This window comes from Scleropages formosus, chromosome 13, assembly GCF_900964775.1.
Source record: "Scleropages formosus chromosome 13, fSclFor1.1, whole genome shotgun sequence".
In the NCBI taxonomy this organism is placed as follows: Eukaryota; Metazoa; Chordata; class Actinopteri; order Osteoglossiformes; family Osteoglossidae; genus Scleropages; species Scleropages formosus.
In genome coordinates, this window is record NC_041818.1 from 28,444,868 (window position 1) to 28,469,251 (window position 24,384).

Below are 24,384 nucleotides of genomic sequence, written 5' to 3' on the forward strand. Positions count from 1 at the left end.
CTTCCTGCTTCTCGCCGCCATGGGCTGGAGGCGCTCGGCTCGTCTGCGGGGCTTCAATCCCGGGTCCGAGGTGGGTACCGGGTTTTACTGTGTTCGTACGTTGTTTTACCTCGAATGGCGGCAAGTGCGGAGTTTAATAGGGTTTTGTACTTCGCTTCGGGGTAGAGGCGGGTGTACCGGGTTCTTACCACAGGCGGGTAACAGTTTTTAGGGGTTTTACCTCAGGGGTCGAAAACGGGTCTGGATTTTAAAGGGTTTCTCAGAATAGAGGTGGGAACCGTCTTTGAGGGTTTTTTTTACCTCAGGGTCGAAGCGACAGAGAGTGTACTGGATTTGGTTTGTCTCAGAATGGAGGTGGGAACAGTGTTTTAAAATAAATGTACCTCCGGTTCCCCGTGACCCTGTACGGGACAAGCGGTTCTGAAAATGTGTGTGTGTGTGTGTACCTCAGGATGGAGGCAGGTACTGGATTTAAGGGTTTTGCACCTCGGGGGGGGGGGGGCGGCGTGCCGTGGTGCAGCGGGTTCGACCGGGTTCTGCTCTCCGGTGGGTCTGGTTCGAGTCCCGCTTGGGTGCCTTGCAACTTGGCTTGCTAACGGACTGGCGTCCCCTCCTCCTCCTCCTCCAGCCTTACGCCCTCGGCCCTGTGTCGCCGGGTTAGGCTCCGGTTCGTCGCGACCCCACTTGGGACAAGTGATTCAGACTGTGTGTGTGTGTGTGTGTGTGTGTGTGTGTTGTACCTCAGGGTGGAGGTGGGTGTTTTAGGGTTTGTACGTCAGCCTGAGGCTCAGGGTGGAGGTGGGAACAAGCACAAGGGTTTAGAACATTTTACCGGCTCAGGGTGTAAACAACAACAAGTGCGGGGAGGCGGTACGGATTTCAAAGTGTAACTACAGCCAGGGTGGAGATGCCATGTAGGGTTTTACAGCGTTTGTACCTCACGCCACGGTGGAAGCGAGGAGTAGCGCCGGGTTTGAAAGTCTAAACCCAGGATCGAGGCGGTGCTGTGGTTTTTACTGCGTTTTAAACTCAGTCTTTTTCCGCCGCGTCGCTGTTTTCCGCTCGAGTTTCGCGCCACGTAGCAGACAGACGAGCAGCACCGCTACAGCACCGCCTCACCGCTGTGTTCGGTACCCTGTTATTACCGCACACACAGTGAGTGTTACCGCAGTAAACTTTCTCTTTGCTCTACTGATCGCGCATCGATGGTAAGACCCCTTTTTTTTTTTCTTTCTACATTAAAGACGCTCGTTTCCATCCGGTACCGTTACTTTGTATATAAACGGAAGGAGATTAAAGTTAGCGGCCATTCTTGCTGGGGAAAAAATAACCAGGAGAACCAGTTACCCACGATGGGCACGTCACTCCGCGAACAGAACTGGCTTCTTTGTGTTTAAATGTTCTTTTATTCCGCGCTGTGTGATGTGACGAGACGGGCAGTGGCTGCTTATTACTACTGTATTCATACCCGGTTACTCACTGTTTTCTTTTTTTTTTTTTTTCCTTTTCCACTGGTTCATGCCCAGTTAGTTATTGTTTACATACTGGTCATCACTGCTTTATGACTGGTTGTTGTTTAAATATACTGGTTCATCGCGTTCAGCGCAGCTTGTTGGCGCCCGTGTGTCTCATATTTACTACTGAGTAACTAACTAGTTACTAGTTTTTAGTTGCATTTCTCCGATGAGTTGCCGATGCTTTCTGAACCAGCGCAGCAGCAGCAGCATCATCATCGGGTGTGGCATTGAAAGGCATACTAGTTAAGGTGTGTGTCTGTGTGCTTGAGGACACGGAGGAGTCGGGACAGCAGTCGGATGCTGGGGGATATCAGGGCGGACACCGTACTGGGAACCCTGTCCTCCATGGACACATCCCTGAGCTCCAGGAGAGGACCAGCTCTAGTTCGCGTCTGGACCCGCCTGTGGTGGACCTCTTGGTAGGTCCTCTGTTTGTTTTTCTCCCCCTCTCTTATATTTTCTGTTAAAATGTTCTGTTCAATTAAAACCGCAAATACAACAGAATACAGTAAAATAAAAGCAAATTTTAAATTAGCATTTTTATTTTTTTTTAGCAGACACTTCTTTCCAAAGCATCAAAATAATAAAAAAAAAAAAAAAGTACATTTACCAAGAGATGGAGAGATGCAGGCACACGATTCTCAAAGTACAGTTAGTCCACTACCACTGTTTTGCTGGCATATGTTATACAAGGGTGTACATTTTTTAAATTTAAACAGATTACGTAGCACAAAGTGATCATATAGGAGATCAGGAGTGAAGGGACTCTGAAAAAGATGGGTTTCAAAACCTTCTTGAATGTTTGATGTTCTTTTAGGCTGTAACTATAGTTTGGAACTGGATACAGCAGTAACAGGAAGTAAATGTAGGGAGAATCTCACTTTTACAAACTTTTGGAAATAATGCATATTCTCACTTTTTTTTTTTTATCCATTTGCTTACTTTACATATGTACTAGTGCATGTATGTCGGATTTGTGTATGTATGTTGTACATTTTGTGCTCTGCCACCCAAGTGAATTTCCCTTTGGGCTTAATAGCTTCTTTCATTCATTACTTTCGAAGGCAAATGATACTTCAGTAGATAACACAGACAAACAAAACATTTCCATCTCTTTTGTTTGTCGTCAACCTTGAGCACTCAGGTCTACAGTACAGTTTATGTCACACTGTTCAATTGGTGCAAAGGTCCACTGAGGTGATGGCAGAATATGAAGGCTGAGCCATTTCCAATACAATCTGTGTATATTTTAAAGGCATTTCATGTTCAGTATATTTTTTGCTTACAACAAAATGTTTTGCCTTTATTATGAACTTATTTATTCTGATTGTTTTGCCCAGAGAGCTGGTCGCTGCAGCGTGGTTCTAAACCGAATGGAGATGGAAGAGGATGATCAAAGTGATGATGGAGAAAAGAAGGACCGAGACAGAAGAGAAGATGGTGAGAAGGAGTCCCGCAGAGCTGGGAGGGCCTCATCTCGAATCCCCACTTTCCAGAGCTTAGCGTCACGGAGACGTCCAACCGGCCAGGGCCTAGACTCAACCGTGCCCTCACCTGTGGTCAAGGCAGAGTCCTCCAGCATCCCAGCGCAACCCAGGGTCAAAAGCAGCAGTGGAGGGGCCAAAGCATCAACCACAAGGGAAACAGCTCTACCGGTCCCTTCATTACGCCTTCCCATCGGCAGTGTGGAAGCGGGGCTGTCTATTGGGTTTGAGGAGCTGCCAAACTGCCCACTGGAGCCAGCCCTGTCCAGGTACAGGATGGGTCTGTCGGCGATGTCTGATTCAGCCACCAGTGACCCCCTGCAGTCCCACCCCCCCATCCTCATCCCTCGGCCGGCCCTCAGGGCAGAATCGGCCCCTCAGTTGCTACGTGGACTCTCCGCTGTCCTCCAGGAATTCCCTGTTTCAGAGGAATCTCAGGATGAAGTAGACAAGCTGGAAGAGATAGAGTCCGAGGTCCAAACGGAGACTGGTGCCAGTGGCTTGCAAGTTTGTGGAGAACTGCTGGAGGCCACCAGTGTGGACCTGGACTCTGCTATGCAGGAGAACGAGAACTGCTGTGACGACGAAAGCACACCTGTGTCCACCTGTGAGCTGGCTGGGGAAGAGTCCAGCTCAGATGACAGAGGCAAGCAGTCGCAGTCCATGGAGCCAGAGGCTGAAGAGGCCCAGTCCCATGTCATGACCAGAGAACAGGGTCCCTGTCGCAAGATGATGGTGGGAGGAAGACCTGAGGAGCCAAAGGGTGAAGTGCATCCCAGGAAGGGCTATGAGATGAGACAAGCTTCACTGCTGGATGATGGTCAACCTTTAGCCACCTCCACCCATCCTGGGAGCAAGAGCAGGCTCAGCTCTCAGAGACCACCCAGGGTCAGACACTTTCATACCCTTTTTTCCTCTGCAGCCCAGTCTCTCTCTAATCTGTCTTTAACTATACTCCTCTGCCGGTTCTGACCCAACTGTGTGTCTACTTCTGTGTGCAGCCGGCATGGCTGTCCTGTATTTCCATCTGACATTGTTTCAGAAACAAAGCGCCCTCAGTTCCCCTTTTTTCGGAGTGGCCCTAATCGCTCCTGCTCTGCCTTCTGCTGCTGAATGTTTGCAGTCATGAACACGTCAGAAGCTCATTATTGGATTTTCTCAAGGGTTTTGCTTGGCTTCCTGCCAGCCTCCTAATGAGGGTGCCGTTTGGTGTGATTCAGACGCGTCAAGTGCCCGTGGAGACGCCGAACCACTCGCCACACCCTGATCCTACCCACTGTATTGTTTGTGATTGCTGTTTATTTGCTGTATGGTGTGTTTGCACCCAGCTGCTGACCCACATGATGTCTCTCTCTGTAGACGTGTGGCCTGTGCTCGCCCCTCAGCTGTCTCATTCTCTCGAGCGTGCTCCTTCTGGGTGGACTGGGGCTGCATCTGTGGCGCTACGGGACACCCTGCTCTATGTCGCAACTGCTGGTTCAGCTGCAACTGGATTGGTTGGAGAGCTTCTGGGGGACTCAAGATTCCTGTAGCTCAGACTGCAGGTGAGAAGTAACACCTTTTGATGATTGATGAGGATGGGTTCTTCTCTCTGGGGTGTTTAGTCTTTTTCTGGGTATCGCTTGATTGTGCTGATGGATTTTAAGCAGAAGCTGAGCCATCAATTATTAAAATCAGTCTAAGTACCTACAGAACAACCCCTGCAATTAAAAACAAGGTAAAAATCAAAAGTGAAATCTGAACCTGGGAGAATGTAACAATCATGCAGCATTTCAAAATTCCATTCAGGGCCTTCAGGGAAATACAGTCAGATGGAAACAGATTTTCTAGGTTTTTGGCTTGAGTGTTAATCCATTCGCATTCCACTGTGCCACGTGCAGTTTTTCTCTGGTCGAGAGTCTCCCTGAAGGCCTGCAGTTTGGTGCGGGGTCGCCCACTCTGCCCCCCATATCTGGGGCCTGGTTGAAGCTTCTGAGTCAGGCCAACAGGACCGTGAGCATCGCAGCCTTCTACTTCACCTTGCGGGCCACTGACCTCGGACTGCAGGAGCCAAGTGCCCTTGAGGTAGTTAAAGCAGCAGAAAGGAGAGAACTGTGTCCCCTCCTGTTTTTTTTCCTGTGCATCCTGCTGTTGTTAGTGTACGTTTCATGCATCTGTCTCCATCTGCTGTGGGGATCAGGAGATTATTTTAAGTCTTTTTGGGTTATGGAAAGACCCAAGGTTTCCAAAAGGCACCAATACAGGAATATTTTTTTTTTCTTCTGTTTCATGTGTTTGCTTTTGTGTGCGCACCTGGATTTGTGACTTGCTGAAGGGTGAGCAGGTGTTCAATCAGCTGATGCAGCTGAAATCCAAAGGGGTGGAACTCCAGATTGCTGTCAACAGCCCCCAGTCTTACCCACAGGACACTGCTGACCTGGCAGCTGCAGGTGAGCCTCTGAGATCTATAGCAGCACCATTGACCACTAAACAGGGAGTCCAGTCCACAAAAATGCTTGTACATCAGTAGAAGTTAATTACACAAAAGAATTGTAGACTAATTGAAACTCCAGAAATTTAAAACATTTACATTTGTTTAGCAGATGCTTTTCTCCAAAGCAACTTCCAGTGAGCTCTGTGTAGTGTTATCAGCCCACACACCTTATTCACCAAGGTAATTTACAGTGCTATATGAATTATTTACAATGGTCACTCACCCATACATCATTATGCTGTGTAAAACAGTTGGACAACAGGCATTGATCATTATTTGGTTAAATTATGAGCTTTGAGTTGGCAAGTGGACCCCCTAACCCGGTACTGGTCCCACCCTTCAGGTGCAGAGGTACGGGAGGTGGACTTGCAGTCCGTCACTGGGGGCATCCTCCACACCAAGCTGTGGGTGGTGGATGGGAAGCACTTCTATGTGGGAAGTGCTAACATGGACTGGCGGTCCCTCACACAGGTACCTCCCAAAGGCAGCTCTTTCCATCAATTTTCCAGATGGTAGCTGTGTTTTGTGTTGAAAACATGCGCACCATGACCTTCTCAGGTGAAGGAGGTGGGCGTGTCTGTGGAGAACTGTAGCTGTTTGGCCGAGGATGCAGCCCGATTGTTTGGCATCTACTGGCACATTGGCGCTCACCGGGGAAGCCCTTTGCCTCCATACTGGCCTGTTCGCTACTCCGCCCACTCAAATGCAGAGCGCCCCCTGCGGGTCAAGCTGAATGGCATCCCTGCTCATGTCTACCTCTCTGTGAGTGTCTTGGAGTGGGTTACATTTACCACAGTGGGTTGGAGCTTCTCTCAGTTTAACAGGGTGAACTGCAGCTGTAATATGCCCCTCTATTCCCAGAGCGCCCCCCGGCCGCTGGAAGCACATGGCCGCACGGACGATCTCTCTGCTATCCTGTCAGTCATCTCTGATGCCCGCAGATTTGTCTTCATCTCCGTCATGGACTATCTTCCTTTCTCTAGCTTCTCTAAACCGCCAAGGTGACTGTCTAAATGAGACTGTGTAGTGAACATTTCTTGTTTTTTTTTTTTTCTCCACACATTGAGAGTCTGTCCCTCATGGTCCCTCACCTTCCTGGGCCCCCAGATTTTGGCCGGCTATCGACTCTGCTCTGAGAGACGTGGCGTGCAGCAAGGCGGTGGAGGTGAGGCTGTTGGTCAGCTGCTGGCCACACTCCCAGGGCGCTATGTTCGTCTTCCTGCAGTCCCTGCAGGTCCTCAGCCACTCTCCGCTGAGCTGCCCCATTCAAGTGGTGGGTGTCACTGGCGTCACGCCCTGCCATATCGCGGCACACACTTGAACGGAACAGAAGTTGCAAATACCTGTAAACACAGTTCAGTGTCACACTGGGAATGTTAATAGATTTATTATTTATATTTTACAGAAGCTGCATACATGAAAAAAGAACTAAAATCAGCAACCATAGCAGCCAGATTGCACAAATGGTTTAAAATATTTACAGTTTATTTTTGTAAAATTATGATAAAATATAGAAAATTGCCAAATGCTGAATCAGTGCACTTCTGCTTTGCGTTTTCGCAAGCTTTTCCTTCATATTTAATTGCTTTGATGGTGAAACACTCACTGCATCTGATTTTGTCCTCAAGAATACAGCTGATTACTTTGTTGTGGTGTAACACTGAAATTTAAAATGGAGATCAACATTTTAAAAACTTTGCTTCAAAAACAACATTCTTTTTTTACTTGAGTATAATTTCCAGCTGATTTATCCCATTAACACCTTTTAACTACATTGATTTAAAATTTCCTTACTTTCAAGATGTAAATATTTTTTACTTATCTAATATTTTCTGCTTAGTGATCATACTTAATTTACTGTACTCCAATTTCAGAGTGAGAATCCTGGGTCCTGTATCCTGTGTTTTACATGAACATTTAAAATTGACATACTTAAAGCTTTATTACCAGAAAACTTTGGTCTTACTAAAGACACTTTTGGCCATATTGTGGTTATTTGTCACACCTATCGATATGTTAAAGAATCCTGACCATGTTATGTAAAACCGAAACAGGACATGCCTTTTCCCTCAACAATATTTAATACTTGTGTGTGTCGTTCTTCTGGCTGAGCAGAAGGTATTTAAGGTTCCCTCCACGGAGGAGCTGCATGAGATTCCCTTCGCAAGAGTCAACCACGCCAAGTACATGGTGACAGACAGGGTGGCATATATAGGTACAGTCACTTTGATTTGCAGTTAGCATGCATCACACAGTGCATTGTATTGCATTGTTTGTCTTTAGTATTCTTAATATGAATCTTGGATGTTTTTCGTGTTTCACTTGTGTCTCCCTTGTTTTTCTGCAGGGACGTCCAATTGGTCTGAGAACTACTTCACCCAAACGGCAGGTGTGGGGCTAGTGGTGAACCAGACAGGCTTTGTGGTGGGCCCCGACCAGCACACGGTGCAGAGCCGCTTGCACGAGGTCTTTGAGAGGGACTGGAACTCTGAACACACGCACATCCTTTCAGATGAACACCTTACACACTGCAGACACTTGCACTCTGATTAGGATGTATTCAATCCAATTAGATGTAAAAAAAAAAAAAAAAATTACATATTGGAAAATAATCAGACACACAACTACAACTGTCATCTATAACTGCCATGCAGCACAGAAGACTTGAACATGTAACATGCAGCCTCTGACTATGGAACAATGAATATAATGGATGTTTTTCTAAATTGTCACTATTAGAAAATTGCCAGAACTCAGCAGACTTTTACAAAATCAGTTTTAAATGGAAAAGTAGTTTTTTTTTATGAGGTTAATATGGAACCTTGAAGGTTCTAAATAATGTAGAAATGTTTTTGTAAAGCTTTTACTGCTTTATATAGAAAGTATCTCGCTTGTGCACAGGGGATTTGATGCAGCAGATTATCATGTATATATTTGCTTTTTCAAAAAAGTGAAAGTTAAATATATTTGTATTAAAAGTCTATAAATGCCTTCTTTGTGTTTCACCCACTGCATCCGTGAGAACCATTTCAATCACGGCACAGTACTGACATACTGATGATAAAAGAGGGAGATGGGACAAATCACGGAGATTTGCGTACCGAGTATTTGCCGCCGAAATTGTAAAACGGGTCCAACGGCAACACGAATCCGCGTCTTCTGGCAGCAACCTTGCGCTCGTGCTCCCCTGCGGGCGTGGACCGGAAGCTGGGAGAAAAAATGCGGAAATCCTGAGCGCCTAGCGGAAGCCGAGAGAAAAGCCACAGGTTTCCTGCGCCTTCACCGGAAGTTTCCTTTATACGCAGAAACCCTGCGCCTCCACGGGAAACTGGTCGTAACGTCGAAATCCTGCGCCAACAGGGGTCGGGTACATATGAGCAGTGTAAAACAAAGATGTTTTATCACGTAAGTTTCTTCCTTTAGCATATTGGTTCTTGAGCGGTTTCTGTTGTAATGAATAAACCTGCCGTCAGAGGATGTTTATACGACTCGCCACAGATGCGGTGTAACCGTTCCGCTTAGGCAAATGAAATCATCATGGCATGCCTGCTTCGCTAGCCTACTAGACTAGTAGTAGTAGCGACAGAAAAAGTGTCTTACTTCATTTTCCGGGCACGATAAAAGTTTTATTCGTAGAGGAACGTGGAAGTTAGGCTAATTCTTAATACAAAATAAGAAGCTAACAGACAGAGTCAGGCGTTGTTTTCTGTCTTAACTTAAATGGATGAAGTTGAACGGATGAGACAAAGAAGAAAGTCGGCGCACCGCCGCGTCAAACACTAAACACAAAACAACAATCAATGTGTCGACGACGTGATAGTCAAGGAACAAATATGGAAGTTATTGAGAGAGAGTATTGTTTTTGGCTGCACTCGACGTGTCAGAATAATTATAAACCAGTTTAAGCAGGAACCTTTCCTCTTGTTTTCATTATTTATTATTACTGCTGCTGTGGGTGACTGAGGGTGTAGCTGTATGTCTGCTTTTGGCACAGATCAGATGTCCTCCAGTGTAAAGATGAACTCTAAGCTTTTTACATCACTTTATATAATCCTTTTGCCTGAATCTATATAAGAAATCTCTATGCCATTTATTTTCTGGGAGAACCTTTTAGAAAAGTTGCTCAGAAGTTCTGGACAAGTGAAGTATTTTTTGTGGTACCGTTTGGCTGAAGTGATGGTTCTCTGTGGTCTTTCTGTGCTTATAGATCTCTCTAGAACACGAGATCCTGCTGCATCCACGCTACTTTGGACCCAACCTGCTCAACACGGTGAAGCAGAAACTGTTCACAGAGGTGGAGGGTACCTGCACGGGAAAGTGAGCGTGTGTGTGTGTGTGTGTTTTTTTGGGGGGGTGGATCTGCTGAGGAAGGGCCTTGCTGGGGACAGGTAATGCAGCATAACTTTACTCCATGTTTCTGCTTCAGGTATGGCTTTGTCATCGCCGTCACAACCATTGACAACATCGGGGCGGGAGTGATCCAACCTGGCCGGGGGTTCGTCCTCTACCCGGTCAAGTACAAGGCCATCGTGTTCCGCCCGTTTAAGGGAGAGGTGGTGGATGCTGTGGTCACTCAGGTCAACAAAGTAAGAGCAACATGCTGCTCATCAAGCCTTTCAGTAGTACCTCTGAGGAAAACTAGTAATCAGTCATAAAAATACATTTGATAAATGGGAAAATATTTAAATTGTATTACCATTCGTGATTATATATTTAAGTAATTAATCTGAGTATGAGGTCCTAATTGTTCTTGTTTGCTTTTGCTGTACTACCTGTTACTGTCCACTTTTTCTGTCTTTTTAGGTTGGTTTGTTCACAGAAATTGGACCCATGTCTTGTTTCATCTCTCGCCATGTATGCATTTAAATTGTATTTCAAAGTATAGTGTTATTAAAATCAAATGGCTCTCAATGCATTTTTCCATGAATAACTTTTAGTGACACACATTTCCTGTGAGTTTGTAATGAGAGCAAAACAGCTTATCTAATAGTAAAAGTTATAAGTCAAAGATCTGGTTTTTAAGCTGACTGACTTGTCAACTTTATTGAAAAATGTTGTATTTATGTTATGCTGTCTGTTTGCAGTCCATTCCTTCAGAGATGGAGTTTGACCCTAATTCTAATCCTCCTTGCTACAAAACAGTTGATGAGGTGAGTAATGGAAACTAGGCAATATAAAGGCTGCTGTTGAACGGAACACATTATTGGTAAACCAGATCAAAAAGATGCAATAAAAAGTAACCATGACTCAGATAACTTGATCAGAATCCTCCAGATAAGTGACAGAGAGAAGTTGAGGATTATGTGCTTCTACTGATTCTGATTGAGGACATCTTTGTTGCTGATTTCTGTGAATTCAGGGGTTCAGCTGAAACGTGTGGCTTTGGAGAGGTGTTGATTTTTGTGTTCTTTGTGTTTAGGATATTGTCATTCAGCAGGACGATGAAATTCGTTTGAAGATAGTTGGCACCAGAGTGGACAAGAATGATATTGTAAGTTCAGTGTGTTACATGCACTGCAGTTTTTACTTGAGTTATGTAGAACATTCTCTGTGGAGAGTTCAGTATGTTGTTGTTGTTGTTTTTTATTTTTTATAGAGCGCTCTTCTCACGTAGTGACACAGAGCGCTTTAACACAGGCATACAGTATGTCTTCTTTTGGTTTTATTTTAGGTCAGATCATATTTCAGATTAACATTTTAAATAAGTTGTCCCTTGCTCACAAATTTACATTTTTTTTTTTTTTTAAACATTTCTTTTTAACTTTTTTTCAATACTTTTTAATGTTGTAGTTTGCTATCGGATCCCTCATGGATGACTATCTTGGTAAGCATTTTTCAAAATTCTTCAGTCAGAAACAGTGAATTATATTAGCTGAGTATCCTAATAAAAGGTTGGAGATTGTACTATGAGTATTGTATGACTGTATAATATGACTATTGTAAAAGATAGATAAATATTCCTGCTATGGGCATGGTCTTTAAATTGACCTGTAGCTCAAAAAATTAGAAACAAAGATATGAAACAATCTGTCAGAGTGTCAGTGAACTATGTACTAGATCATCTTTTACCAGAAAGTGTTTAATTTTATTCTAGTCAGAAATGCAAAATATTACTTGTAATTAAAGTAACGACAAATTATTCTTTTGCTACAGGTCTGGTCAGCTGATGTTCCTGAAGACACTTGGAGATATTTATTTTTTCTATTTCCTTTGTACCCTTTTCTGTTCAGAATCAGTATCTGTGGCCTTTTAGTAAATTTTGTCACTTTTGACTTCTCCCACATTATTGCCCGTTCTGCTTTGATTCTGTTATTAGCTTAGCATTACATCACTTTTACTTAATGAGATCTACTGGGTGGTTGGTGCATGGGCAGAGATTAATGACATTAACATTATTAAAGAGTTTCCGCTAAGAACTGGAAAGAAACCAACATTGTTTCTTTTGGCAGCACCGCTCATGAGACCAAAGGTTACTAGAGAAGTCTGGAAAAACAATCTCTGCATCTTTTTTCTGCAACATCCTCTTCAGAGGGCAATGGAGTTGCATTCAGCCAGTGCTGGAGAGCTCTGGACCTGGACAGGTTATCTCCCACATGGCTTAGCATGTAGAGAATGCTTTGTCCCATAGTGACCGGCATTTGTTAATGAACAACTGACGTTAAGTCTGTGTGCAATGTCCTGCTTTTTGCACCACTTTTTCCCGAGTCTTCATGGCGAAAAAGAAAAATGATGCGTTGTGATTCACAGAATGTTCTTGAGAGAGAATGCTGATAAGTTTTACATGCTGAATAGTGAGCGGTCACAGAAGGATGGGTAGAATCAGAGGTACCTGCCACCATGTCACTGCGGGAAAGGACTGCGCCCTTCGCGCCACATCTCTACATTGTGACAGGCCTTCAGAGGTGTTTTCTGGGCTTTCATTCTTTCAATAAAACCTTTCAAATGGCACATGAGTCACATGAACCAACACACAACTTGAAGTAAAAGTGCATCGGCGACACTTGTTAGCTTTGGATACACAATATGGACCTTTGTTTTGGGGTCGGGGGGATGTTCTACCAGCAATGTAAAGGCAGCACTGCACAAAGGGCTTCAGCCTGCTGTTCCCTGGAAAATATTAACATGGTTTTTATTTGTTAAAATCCTAAGAAGAGGCACAGTGCAGTTTGTGGTAAAAGTGCAGAAGAGGACACGAATCACATCATCTCGGAAGACTGAAATAAACTCCTTCTAAATTTAACATTGAATGAAAAGTGGTTTGTAATTCTTATTCCTTATTTGTTTTATGTGTCAAATCTTGTTCCTCCCACAACATTTGGATGCAATACCCCAAATGCTAAAAGCTGAAAACATATACACACTCCTTGGACCTAAATGGACTCCTGAAGGACCTCTGTGGAGTCCTTCAGGTTCCTGCGTCCTACAGTCTCCCAGGAGCTGAAGTGGGACACCTATATTGACTCCATGGGGAAAAAGGCCCAACGGTGGATGTACTTCCTTCACCAACTGAAACAAACCGCCGCAATACCTGCCGCAGGAACTGCTGAGCCACTTCTACTCGGCTGTTATCGAGTCCGTTCTGTGCGTGGCTATAACTGCTTGGTCTCAGCTACGAAATGGGACAGAAATAAGCTGCAAAGGCCGGTGAAAACAGCCGGGAGGATCATCGGTGCCCTCCGCCTACCCTTCAGCTTCTGTACGAGTCCAGAATGAGGAAGCGAGCAAATAAAATCATCAATGATCCCACACACCCCGGGCATGCGCTCTTTACACTCCTCCCCGACCAGATAGAAGAGCAGTTTTTTCCCCTCAGGCATCACTTTCATGAACAGTTACAATTCAGTTCAATTCAATTCATTTTTGTAGAGTGCTCTTCTCACGCAGTGACACAGTTACCCTCCCCTGTAGGTCTCCTGTCAGAGCAACATTATTCATCCATCCATTGTCTACGGCCACTTGTCCCAAGCGGACTCGGGGCGAACCGGAGCCTAACCCGGCAACGCAGGGCGTAAGGCCGGAGGGGGAGGGGACACACCCAGGACGGGACGCCAGTCCATCGCAAGGCACCCCAAGTGGGACTCGAACCCCAGACCCACCACGCCCCCCATTGTCCAACCACTTTTTGTAATTTAATTCTTATTTATTTCCTTTTTTGTATTTATACTACTATTTATACACTTATGTTTGTATACTCTGTAAGTAAATATGTTATTTATTTTATAATACTGGAAGCAGAACCACAGCAAATTCCTTGTATGCCTCAGCACTAAGTTGTACAATAAAAAGTACAATACAAAATGTGGAATAAAAAGTCATTATGATTCTAATGCTCATTTCCGTGACTCCAATGAACTGATTTTCAGATGACAACTTAGAGCGTGACTACGATGAACACTTTTCTACAAACTTAAGTTAACTAACATGAGACACTGTGTCTGTGCTGTGGAAGTTTCTGTCACCAAGACAAATTCCTTGTATGTGTGAACATGATACTAACTTGGCGAAAGACAAAGTCCGTTTTAATTCACAACGGAAGCGCGATCTGAAGAAGCACTCTTCCATTTATACGCGGGGAAGGGCGGTGACTTACATTATTTTACTGCATGATACAGTAAAAAAAAAAAAAAGAAAAACACTAACTTAGCTACTCGAGCACTTGAGCATTTTTGCTCCATTGAGCCACGTCGCAGCTCTAACCATTGCGCGCCCCCGACAATCCATTACGTCATCCCAGTGCGTCGCCTCTCCACCGCACGTCCGGGGAAGCGCGCTCACGTGGGTCTTTACGTCACCGCGGCGCGCCACCTTTCCTCCTTTCTCTTGTCCTGAAGATGGCGGCCGGGGTAAGTTGGGCCGGGCGCTGCGGGAAAGGGGCTCGTGCGCGGTCATCCGCCGGGAATCCGTCGCATCCGGGGCAGCTCGCGCACTTGGTGCGCGCGGCCGACCCTGTCGACGTGCTGAGGTGGCGGAGATCGCGGTATTTGTGGGGTAAAATCGGAGTGAGGTGTGTGAGCGGAGTAAGTGCCGCGTCGGAGGGAGATTTAAAAACGCAACGAAATCCCCACAGTAAATGTTTAAAAAAAAAAAAAAAAAAAAAATCTCAGAGTTGAGCTTGAGGTAAAAGAGAGCCGTTTTTTGTCTCCTGAAACGAGGCTTTGACTTGAGCTCGCTGCCGGCTTGGCCTCTTCGTGTCTGTCTTTAATAATTAATTGCTCTGTGTGTGTGTGTGTGTGTGTGTGTGTGTGTGTGTGTGTGTGTGTCTTGGTGCGGCGCAGGTCCTCGTCAGGTTCGCTTTGTTCCCCGCCTTCGGCTCCCGTCTCAGCTGTTATTATCGTTATTAGTTAGTAGATCAGCTGTAAGTGTATTTAACTAGTAGTGTCTGTATGCCCAAACACAGGCTGGTGTCACAGGGGGCTGCCAGTCAATGGTCCTGCTGAATCACCGATGCTGTCGGTCCTTTAAAAACCCCACAGTAGTAATGTTATGAATTATTAATATTAATTTATTATGCCATGGTATTAAGTCCCCGCCCTGTTGTCAGAGCGCGGAACAAAGAGGCCACGTTTTGCCGTCATCTTCAGCGTCTCTCCATCTCCTTACCGCCTCCTCGATGGCCCCTTTCGTGTTCTACCTTGTCTCCCCTGACTGTATCCCATGAGTCCCTGGGCCTGCTGACTGTCCCCCTCCCCCCACAGACTCTTTACACGTACCCGGAGAACTGGAGAGCCTTCAAGGCTCAGATCGCAGCCCAGTACAGCGGTGCGCGTCTGAAGGTGGCCAGCGCTCCTCCCGCCTTCACCTTCGGCCAGACCAACCGCAGCCCGGCCTTCCTCGGCAACTTCCCCCTCGGCAAGGTGCGCGGCCACATATCTTTTACTGCGCCGCTCCTCTCGTTTCTTTGTGTATGTATTCCCCCGGGACAACACGGTTCTCTCTGCACTCACAGGTTCCTGCCTTTGAGGCTGACGATGGCTTCTGCCTCTTTGAGAGCAATGCCATCGCTTATTACCGTAAGTAGCCCCTGTCTCTAGCGTCGGACGCTTGCTGATGTCCTGCCGCAGTTGCGGTGTGGTGTGTCCTTGCTCTGTTGTAAAGAAGCCCTCCATGTCCATGGCAGTGAGCAACGATGTCTTGCGAGGCTCCAGCCCCCAGGCCAGCGCACAGGTGCTTCAGTGGGTCAGTTTTGCTGATGCAGAGATCATCCCTCCAGCCAGCACGTGGGTCTTCCCCACCCTGGGCATCATGCAATACAACAAGCAGGTTTGTCTGGTGTCATATAACACTTGTACGTCTGCTCTCTGGGGACAGCTTCCCTGTGGAAGTGTACAAATGCTATGAGTCTGTTGCTCGGAAACTGAATGTTGCTCCCACCTCAGTTTAAACCGGTACTCACCCTTTACTTTAACTTGCACCTGGTAGTCTGTCTTCCTGGAAGAGAAGCTGGTTTCCAGGTGGAGCCGTGAAGCGCTGACTCGTCATTTGTTGCTTATCCTGAAAGGTCACTGCTTCTCCAGCATATTGGCCGGCACTTTAAGCTGAGCTCGTTTGTTGTAATGACTGGAACAGACGGTTAAGGTTCCTTACCTCACACGTTGTGGTCACTTGTTACTGTGCTGTTCTGAATCGTTTTCGTTTACCTATATGTCCACTCGTGAGACACCCGAGAGCAATCTTGAGACAGAACAAGTGTGTTCAATAACAGGTGAAGTGCTTGCATACCAGGAGCATCGGGCACCACTATAAATGTTGACAAACTGTGCAGCTCCTGTGCCTCCAGTCCTTGCCCTCTGGCATATTTACATATTTGCCTTTCACTTACAAACTGAATTTTACCAGGAACATGAATGGTAATTTAAATTTAAAAAGACATTGTTGTGCTCACAGTTCATGCGCTACATTGTCCACTTCCCTCCATGGGCTTAGATCCAAAGAGCTTCAGATGCTGGAGAATGAGTGTAGGGCAGCAGTGGAGGAGGGGGGGTCTTCACCTGGCCAGGGTGTTGTGTTGCTGAAGTGGCACATCCTGCAGACCTTTGGAGCACTTGTAGGTTACCACTTGTCTGCAGGTTCGCATTGCATTGGTCGTCTTCTGGCTCCTCCATGGTGCCACGTAACCCGTGGTTCACCGAAAGCTGTTGGTTTGGCTGAGCCCTTTGAGGAGCCTGCGCTACAGTTGCATCCTGTGATTATGGCGTTGCAAAGTGTGTGCACCCATCATTCGGCCTTGCAAACAGCTCTCCTTGCCACCTTTCCGCCAGGCCACTGAGCAAGCAAAGGAGGAAGTGAAGCGGGCACTCGCCGTCCTGAACCAACACTTAAACACCCGGACCTTCCTGGTGGGAGAGAGAGTCACCCTGGCTGATATCAGCGTTGTCTGCTCCCTGCTTTGGCTCTTCAAACAGGTGAGCCCTGGGGGTCCTGTACGGCTAGCTGTGTGTGTGTGTGTGTGTGTGCGCGCGCGCTCGCTCGCTCGCTCGCTCGCTCGCATGTGGTGTCTGATTTTGCCCTGCTGTGTGCGCAGGTCCTGGAACCTGCCTTTCGCCAGCCTTTTCCCAACATGAACCGCTGGTTCATCACCTGCATCAATCAGCCGCAGTTCAAAGCTGTGCTGGGAGACGTAAAGCTTTGTGACAAGATGGCCCAGTTTGATGGTGAGTTCAAGCGTGTTGATACGGACTGACAGATGGACAGCTGGATTCACTGACTGACCAATCCGACCCACCCTCCTCTCAGTAAGGAAGCGCTTTTTTAACGTGGCCTGACTTTCACTAAAACCTGGATTGAGAGCTGCCCAAGGACAGGTCACATCTCTTGGGTGAATTGTAGACCTCTTGTTGACTGTGCATCTAATTTAAGGATCCTTGAATCAAAGTTAAATTCTTGTTTGACTGAAGGCTAAGAATGTTGGAGGTTTCAGATAACCGCGTACATGTTGATTGCTGGAGAAAAGATGGAGTTTGGAACCATATTGGGAGGAGAGGCGGACTCCTTTAGGCAGCGTAAAATGGAATCTGACCGGTAGCCCTTGATGTGATGACTTCTGTTCCATTTCAGCAAAGAAGTTTGCAGAGATGCAACCCAAGAGGGATGGTGCTCCCAAGAAGGAGAAGGCCAGCAAGGAAGGTGGCAAGCAGCAGGAGAAGAAGGAGAAGAAAGAGAAGAAGGAGGAGAAGAAGGCCCCTGAGCCCGAGGAGGATATGGATGAGACCGAGGCTGCCCTGGCTTCCGAACCCAAAACGAAGGACCCCTTCGCTCACCTGCCTAAAAGGTACGGCCGCCTTATACACACCCATATGTAAGATGACAGGACCGCGAGGACATATTTGATACGGTCAGGAAATACAGCCAGAGCATGCCATTGGTCTTCAGGCCACCTGCTCCCCCTTGTACGCCAGGGCTCCTGGCAACAGGTGACCCTTGATGCTATGGCCAGTGTCGCTTGGTTTGTGGAAGTGTCATGTCAGTCATGCTGCTCCTGCTCTCCCCAAAGCACATTTGTTTTGGACGAGTTCAAGCGCAAATACTCCAACGAGGACACGCTGACCGTGGCACTGCCCCACTTCTGGGAGCACTTTGACCGTGAGGGCTTCTCTATCTGGTACGGAGAGTACCGCTTCCCCGAAGAGCTGACCCAGACGTTCATGAGCTGCAATCTGATCACTGGTAAGATGAGAAATGCTGCCCCACCTTGGGGAAGCCCCGCCTTGACATCTGAGCATCACGAGAATGCGTTTCGGCACCCCACTTTCTTCCAGACGCATCTCGTCTTTCCTCAGGAATGTTCCAGAGGCTGGATAAACTGCGCAAGCACGCCTTTGCCAGCGTCATCCTCTTTGGCACCAACAACGACAGCAGCATTTCTGGCATCTGGGTGTTCAGAGGCCAAGACTTGGCTTTCACAGTGAGTCCATGCAGACATTCTTCTATTGCATTTGCAAACTTTCCATCACCAGTGTTGCGTCTTATTTGGCAGAGGGATCTAAAGAACACTGGACCTGCAAGTTCTACACATGTAAACAATGTACCAGGTGGTTTTGACCACTCTGAAATGAACAACCCACAACTACAATCTTCAGTCATGCTAAGAGTGTTCAGCTGTCACATGGATCCAGGGCTGGTGTTGGGTTGATTGACTCAGTGGCAGCTTTCCAGCAGTGCGCTAGTCCAGACAAGACGCCAAGAGTCGTACGCAAGATTCCAGGGCTGAGAGTCCAGTTGCAGGTCCTACAGCAACATCTGTACCTGCATTGGCTGCTCGTCCTGAACTTTTCAGTTACAAGTTTGTAAAGATGCAAGTGTTTTCCTGTGTTTTTAAACATTTTCTTTTACATTTCGTAAAATGTGTGTAGTGGATCAAACCCAACCTGTTAATCCTGTGAATGAACAGGCGGCTGTGAAGGACGTGCAAACTGTGTGTGTGTCCCCGCCTAAATTGAACTCACTTCCACAGTGTTTACACCTCGCATCTTTTGTTCCCGGGTGTCAGTAGCAGGATGATGAATGTTGCACGCATTTACAGAATGAGCTGGTCAACAGTCAGCAAAAAGTAGGAGTGTTTGGGATGACATGTGTTTAGTTGATGTCATTTTAGATTAAAATGTTCACGTAAGTCAGTGAATTAGTACATTTAGTCAAATGTTAATGAATCCATTGTGGGCTGCGAGTGATTTTTCTAGTATTGTCATCTGAAGGAATGGGACGATTGTGCTGTTTGAAAGTGGATGCTGATCATGTAGAATTTCCCATCTATGTACAGTTTGCACACATTGTGCACGTGTGTGCACACGTGCTTTGCACACTAGTTGAATACAGTTGATGCAATGCAATGGTAATGAAACATGGTTAAAGTTTTTTCTTCTTTCTCCTCTCTCCCCCCTTCTTCTTCCCCCATTCCTCTCCCAGCTCTCGGAGGACTGGCAGGTGGACTACGAGTCGTACAGCTGGCGCAAGCTGGACGTGGACAGTGACGAGTGTAAGACCATGGTGAAGGAGTACTTTGCGTGGGAGGGTGACTTTAAGCATGTGGGCAAGGCCTTCAACCAGGGCAAAATCTTCAAGTAGGAGGGGCCTCCGTCCGAACGTACCATCCAAGCCTCCCCCGGACACGCTGCTCAACTACAGCCCGCCGAGTGGCTCCCCCCGCTGTCGAACCTGAGGCTGGCTCATCAGGGGAGGTTGTTTGCTGAAAAATAAACAGTATTTTCCAAAAGCCTATATTTTTCTTTCTTTTTTCCTAACTGTGGGAGGGGTGTTAGGGGAGAAGGTGACTGGACCAAGCTTCTCCTTCACTGTTGGTGTCCCTCATGCCCCTCCAGCTCTGCAGGGGGTTGGTCCCATTGCATCCAAGTGGTGGTGAGGGGGTGCTGCTTGTCTGACTGAAGCTGAAAACATTCAACAGTTTAAATGTGTACATGTGTCATGGATGATTTACACAAACCTCAGGGTACAGGTCCGTAAGAGTGTGTGTGTGTGTGTGTGTGTGTGTGTGTGTGTGTGTGTTCGTGTTCGTGTTCACCTCATTGTCAAGGGTTTACATGGCTTCCGCTTGCTCTTCAGATCAGATGTTACCTTAAAATGCAGTGGGATCTTTCTTCCCCCCCCTCTGGCTGATGGGGTGGCATAGCAGGTATAGTACCTCACAGCCCCTGGGGTGAGGGTTCGAATGCAGCTCAGTGTGTGGAGTTTGCATGTTGTCTATCTGTTGGGGTTTCTTCACACGTTCCAAACCTGGCTGTTGCGGGTTGTTTACACTAAATTGCTGCGTGAGTGAGAGAGAGTGTCCTGTCCAAGCAGCTTCTCATACCCTATGCCTTTGGGATAGGCTCTAGACCACCTTGACCCTGCACTGGACAGCTGGTGAACTCTGAAGAGCACCACCTGTTTGAGGGGGAAAAATACTGTAGATGAGTGTGAAGATGACGGCGAAGCTACTTTGGAGCCTCCTGTTCGTGGCTCCAGCATTTGTATGTTCAGCGTCTTGCTGCTGCCGATCGGCACGTTTCCAGATGTGGGACGAAACCCTAAATCCTGCTTGCAGTTGGAGGGGCTGCGAATGCGCAGTCGAGAGCAGCTCCACCCCGTGTGGAAAATGGTTACAGCGCTGGAACAAAATGGCTGCTGAGCTTCCTGGCCGACAGCAGTGCGTTGTGCTGTGCCGTGCTGCGCTGCGCTGCAGTGTGTGTGCGTGTCCACTAGAGCGTACACCAGCCTCACACACATCTGCAACGCCAGGAAATGCTCCTGGGGGAGCGTAGCGCTTTCTTCCCCGAATAGGAGTTGCCTCCTATAAAGCACCGCCATCGAATCTGCTGCAAGAGGTGGAATGTGGGTAATACCACGGTTTTACTGTGTTTTGCCAGAGGCACCGAGAACAGGTCTGAGCAGCACTGACCTCCCCAAATATCTTTGCAAGAAGAAACAATTCATGCCCCAGGACAGGAAAGAATCCAGTTTAGTACAGGAGACCTGGGCCAGCAGGTGGTGTAGTGGTCAGTGGTTCAAATGCCACTCCTGCTGCAGTACACCTGGTCAAGGCATTCACCCTATACTATCAGAGTAAAAATTACCCTGCTGAGCAAAGGGTAAATCAGTGTAAGTGATTCAGTGCACGAACCTCACACTGTAGGTGACCCTGGAGAAGAGTGTCAGGAAAATGAAATATTAACGTTGTTCCCATTAACCGTGAAGCTGCTGGGCTCTCTGTTGTGCGTTTGGAATGATTTTAGTTTCCTGTGAAATAATAACCTTTCTTTTGGTTCCCCGTTACCCACGTTCCTCGAGCACCTGGGCCCGCGCCTCTATTCAGCCGCTCGCCCCAGGGAGGGGCTTGAGTGAAACCAGAGGCAGATGGGGCTGAGCTCCCGGTCATGACTCTCCCACCACCGCTGTTCCCCATGCGCTGTTTGTGACCTTGTCAAAAATGTGAAGAACATGTTAGGATGGCGGTTGGTTGGTCGGTCATTTGTTGCGTTCCGTGTTGCTGCGCCGAGACATGGAGTTTGTGTGGAGATGTGCATGAACACCGGGGGCAGCAGGTGCTGTAGCATTTCTCCAGGGCTTCTCCACTGTTTCTACTGGTCTTTCTCTGAGGATACCTCCGGTCTTCTCAAGGGTTTCTCCAGGTTTTTCTGCTGATCATCCGTAGGCCTTCTTCCAGGTCTTCGAAGTTTCTCCTGGTCTTGTTCAGGTTTCTCCAGGTCTTTCTCTGAAGTTTGTCCTGGTCTTCTCCAGGTTTCTCAGCGGTTTTTCCAGTGTTTCTACTGGACTTTGTCTGAGGCTTCTGCTGCTTTTCCTCAGGGTTTCTCAAGCTCTTTCTCTGGGTCTTGAGGTCTTCTCCAGCTCTTTCTCTGGGCTTTCTCCAGAGTTTCTTCAGGGCTTCCTGCTCCTTTCACCTCCAGCTGCTAATGTAATCTGGGCTGCATTCCAGCACTGTTTATCTGTTTATTACTGCACCGCTATCTGAGCTGGTTCGACTCCCCACCCCGAACAGCCTTTGGGCCCCCGAGTGGTGGGTATAAGAATGGGAATGGTGCCATATGGAGATGCTCGCCACGGTACGCCTCGTCTCTGTACCGTGTATCTGCACCAGCCTTATATCACAGGAGCTGAAACAACAATTACCGCAGTTACCGGCTCCCGTGAGCCTTCAGCCGTAGCGGTACTTTTCAGTTGTAATAGAACGTCTGCGAGGTGTGTAAGAGTATCGTCGCAGAACTTTTTAACAAAACGTTAAACTTACTGACAGTGCGGTAAAAACTGGACGATGATTTGTTTCGCTCAGCAAGTGTGTTTACTGCACCTTTTCAGAAATATTTCTTCAGATCATCATCAAGTCATGTTCACACAGACGACACTTTTCTCCACGGTCACTTACAGCCTGAGGTTTGTACCACTTACAGTGATTTACCCTTTTATACAGCCGGCTAATTTTTACTCTACCGGTTCAGGGTAAGTACCTTGATCAAGGGCACTACAGCAGGAGGTGGCATTCAAACCCGAGTCCTTTGAATACAAAAGTAGCAGCTGTAACCAATGTGTCCTTGCTGGCCAGAGCCCCTCAGTAAGACTCTGTCGAGCTCTGCGGTAGAGCGTGGAGCTGCTGAAGCCCTTAACCACGTCTCCAAGAATCCCGCCGAGCAGGTCCCCGTGGCTCTGTTTTGATATGCGGCATTGAGCTCGTCTCTCCGGTTGCGGAGGGTTCCGGAAGGCCTCCCTACCCCACTCCTCACCCGCTTGTAGGTTTACTGGATCAAGCAGAAATAGTGTGAAACAACAAGTGTTAAACAGTAATGCACCCTACACACACACACACACACACACACACACACACACACACACACACACACACACACACACACACACACACACACAGAGCAGGTGACTGTGACATCTGAGCAGTTTCAGCACACAGATTCCTTACATTCCCAGGATTTTAACAATCTTCTGTGAAGCCTAAAATTACTGTGCTCAGGATACTTTCACCTCAATAATTTTATATTTGAGTTCAGTGACCTTCTGGAATGATGTTACAAAATTATATTTGGTGTTTGATCAAAGGAACAAATTATGAAAGTAAAAAACATCAGTTTAATAAGTTACTTAGTTGAGTAAGTTTTATGAAGTTTAATATGTAGTTCTTTTGTCATTTTTTTTCTTTTATTCTGTTGCATCAATATTTATCCATCGTTGTCGTTGCAGATCTATTTACTGTAAAAATATTTACTGTAGATGTATAACTGTGGATCTATTTACTGTAGATATGTTTGCTGTAGACCTGCTTGTCAGACACCTGCTGACTCCACGAAGGCTTTGATTCCATCATTTGGTGAACAAATAATCACAAAAAGTGATGCTATCAAGTGCCTATATTTACATTCAGGATCCTTATTTCTACATGAAATATATGAAGATAACGACACAATTCTGATTTACCGCAATGTTTTCCCCACTTTTATTTCAAGGCCTAGTTTTAAAAGTCTAGTTTTGTGCTCGAATCCCACCTGCTGCTGTAGTGCCCTTGATGAAGGTACTAAACATAAACTGGTTCCGTTAAAAATGACTTGGTTTTGTAAAGCGGTAAACCAGAAATCAGCTGAAGTTGCTTTGGAGGAAGACGTGAGAGAAATGCGAACATTCCGGGGTTCTTACCGAGAAGAGCCGGAAGGTGTGCAAGGGATTTACTGCCGGTGGCGCGCTTCAAAAGTACCTGTTGGGTGCAACTAAAGTACAGCCTTCGAACACATACACTGTAGGAGTTAAAAAGAAAAGCGGATCAGAGGCTCCACAACAGGCAGTTTAGTGGCGACAGGCGGGCCCCCCCAACCCCCCCAACCCCCCCCCCCGACCAGCCCCAGCACCGCTCGCTCGCTCTGGCCTCCGTTCACAGCCACATCCCCTCCCCTCCCTCACCCTCAGTGTCCTGCTGGTTCCGCTCTGCTCGGCTGAGTCGCGCAAAGGCCCCACCCACTTCTGCCACCCCTTGTGTTCTCGTACAGTGTTGTGCAGAAGTCTTAGACACTTAGATGTTTCACAAAGATATTTGTTTTAGACCGTTATTTAATGTCTTCTGTATTAGTGTCAATGAGAAAGAGCATATTTTACATTTCCTTGCATTCCGTTTGCAAAAAGTTACAGTGTTACAGTATGGGTTTTGTGTGTTGTTAAAGAAAGAAAGTACACACACACACACACACACACACACACACACAGAGACTGTCTGAAACCGCTTGTCCCACACGGGGTCGCGGCGAACCGGAGCCTAAGCCGGCGACAGAAGATCCAAGGCTGGAAGGGAGGGGACACACCCAGGATGGAATGCCAGTCCATCGCAAGGCACCCCAAGCAGGACTTGAACCTCAGACCCCCCAAAGAGCAGGACCCGGCCAAACGCGCCGTGACCCGACTCGGGACA

At 47.0% G+C, this 24,384-nt stretch overlaps 3 protein-coding genes across 3 annotated transcripts; all 3 read left to right on the plus strand.

Moving 5' to 3' along the window:
* Positions 1 to 896: 896 nt before the first annotated feature.
* pld7 (phospholipase D family, member 7) lies at positions 897 to 8,539 on the plus strand. The gene is made up of 12 exons (XM_018733271.2): positions 897 to 1,208; positions 1,787 to 1,936; positions 2,858 to 3,889; positions 4,361 to 4,545; positions 4,882 to 5,065; positions 5,316 to 5,430; positions 5,818 to 5,945; positions 6,033 to 6,236; positions 6,336 to 6,475; positions 6,582 to 6,747; positions 7,590 to 7,689; positions 7,822 to 8,539. Exons 1-12 carry the CDS (start codon positions 1,206 to 1,208, stop codon positions 8,025 to 8,027), a joined length of 2,613 nt encoding a protein of 870 aa, XP_018588787.1. The 5' UTR covers positions 897 to 1,205; the 3' UTR covers positions 8,028 to 8,539.
* A 210-nt stretch (positions 8,540 to 8,749) lies between these two features.
* polr2g (RNA polymerase II subunit G) lies at positions 8,750 to 12,714 on the plus strand. Its single transcript, XM_018733461.2, has 8 exons — positions 8,750 to 8,879; positions 9,682 to 9,791; positions 9,901 to 10,060; positions 10,278 to 10,328; positions 10,559 to 10,624; positions 10,894 to 10,965; positions 11,265 to 11,298; positions 11,628 to 12,714. Exons 1-8 carry the CDS (start codon positions 8,868 to 8,870, stop codon positions 11,639 to 11,641), a joined length of 519 nt encoding a protein of 172 aa, XP_018588977.1. The 5' UTR covers positions 8,750 to 8,867; the 3' UTR covers positions 11,642 to 12,714.
* A 1,507-nt stretch (positions 12,715 to 14,221) lies between these two features.
* Positions 14,222 to 19,686, plus strand: eef1g (eukaryotic translation elongation factor 1 gamma). Its single transcript, XM_018733843.1, has 10 exons — positions 14,222 to 14,317; positions 15,170 to 15,328; positions 15,421 to 15,484; positions 15,592 to 15,734; positions 16,733 to 16,876; positions 16,996 to 17,125; positions 17,529 to 17,742; positions 17,965 to 18,137; positions 18,251 to 18,375; positions 19,377 to 19,686. The coding sequence occupies exons 1-10, from the start codon at positions 14,306 to 14,308 to the stop codon at positions 19,533 to 19,535; spliced, it is 1,323 nt and encodes a 440-aa protein (XP_018589359.1). The 5' UTR covers positions 14,222 to 14,305; the 3' UTR covers positions 19,536 to 19,686.
* Positions 19,687 to 24,384: the final 4,698 nt, after the last annotated feature.

Bases quoted from the DNA above. Each gene is read 5' to 3' on its own strand.
- pld7 (XM_018733271.2), top strand. The intron at 3,890-4,360 runs GTCAGACACTTT...CTCTCTCTGTAG, and splicing joins GCTCTCAGAGACCACCCAGG to ACGTGTGGCCTGTGCTCGCC. The intron at 7,690-7,821 runs GTACAGTCACTT...GTTTTTCTGCAG, and splicing joins AGACAGGGTGGCATATATAG to GGACGTCCAATTGGTCTGAG.
- polr2g (XM_018733461.2), top strand. The intron at 9,792-9,900 runs GTGAGCGTGTGT...TTTCTGCTTCAG, and splicing joins GAGGGTACCTGCACGGGAAA to GTATGGCTTTGTCATCGCCG. The intron at 10,625-10,893 runs GTGAGTAATGGA...CTTTGTGTTTAG, and splicing joins GCTACAAAACAGTTGATGAG to GATATTGTCATTCAGCAGGA.
- eef1g (XM_018733843.1), top strand. The intron at 15,735-16,732 runs GTTTGTCTGGTG...CCTTTCCGCCAG, and splicing joins TCATGCAATACAACAAGCAG to GCCACTGAGCAAGCAAAGGA. The intron at 16,877-16,995 runs GTGAGCCCTGGG...CTGTGTGCGCAG, and splicing joins TGCTTTGGCTCTTCAAACAG to GTCCTGGAACCTGCCTTTCG.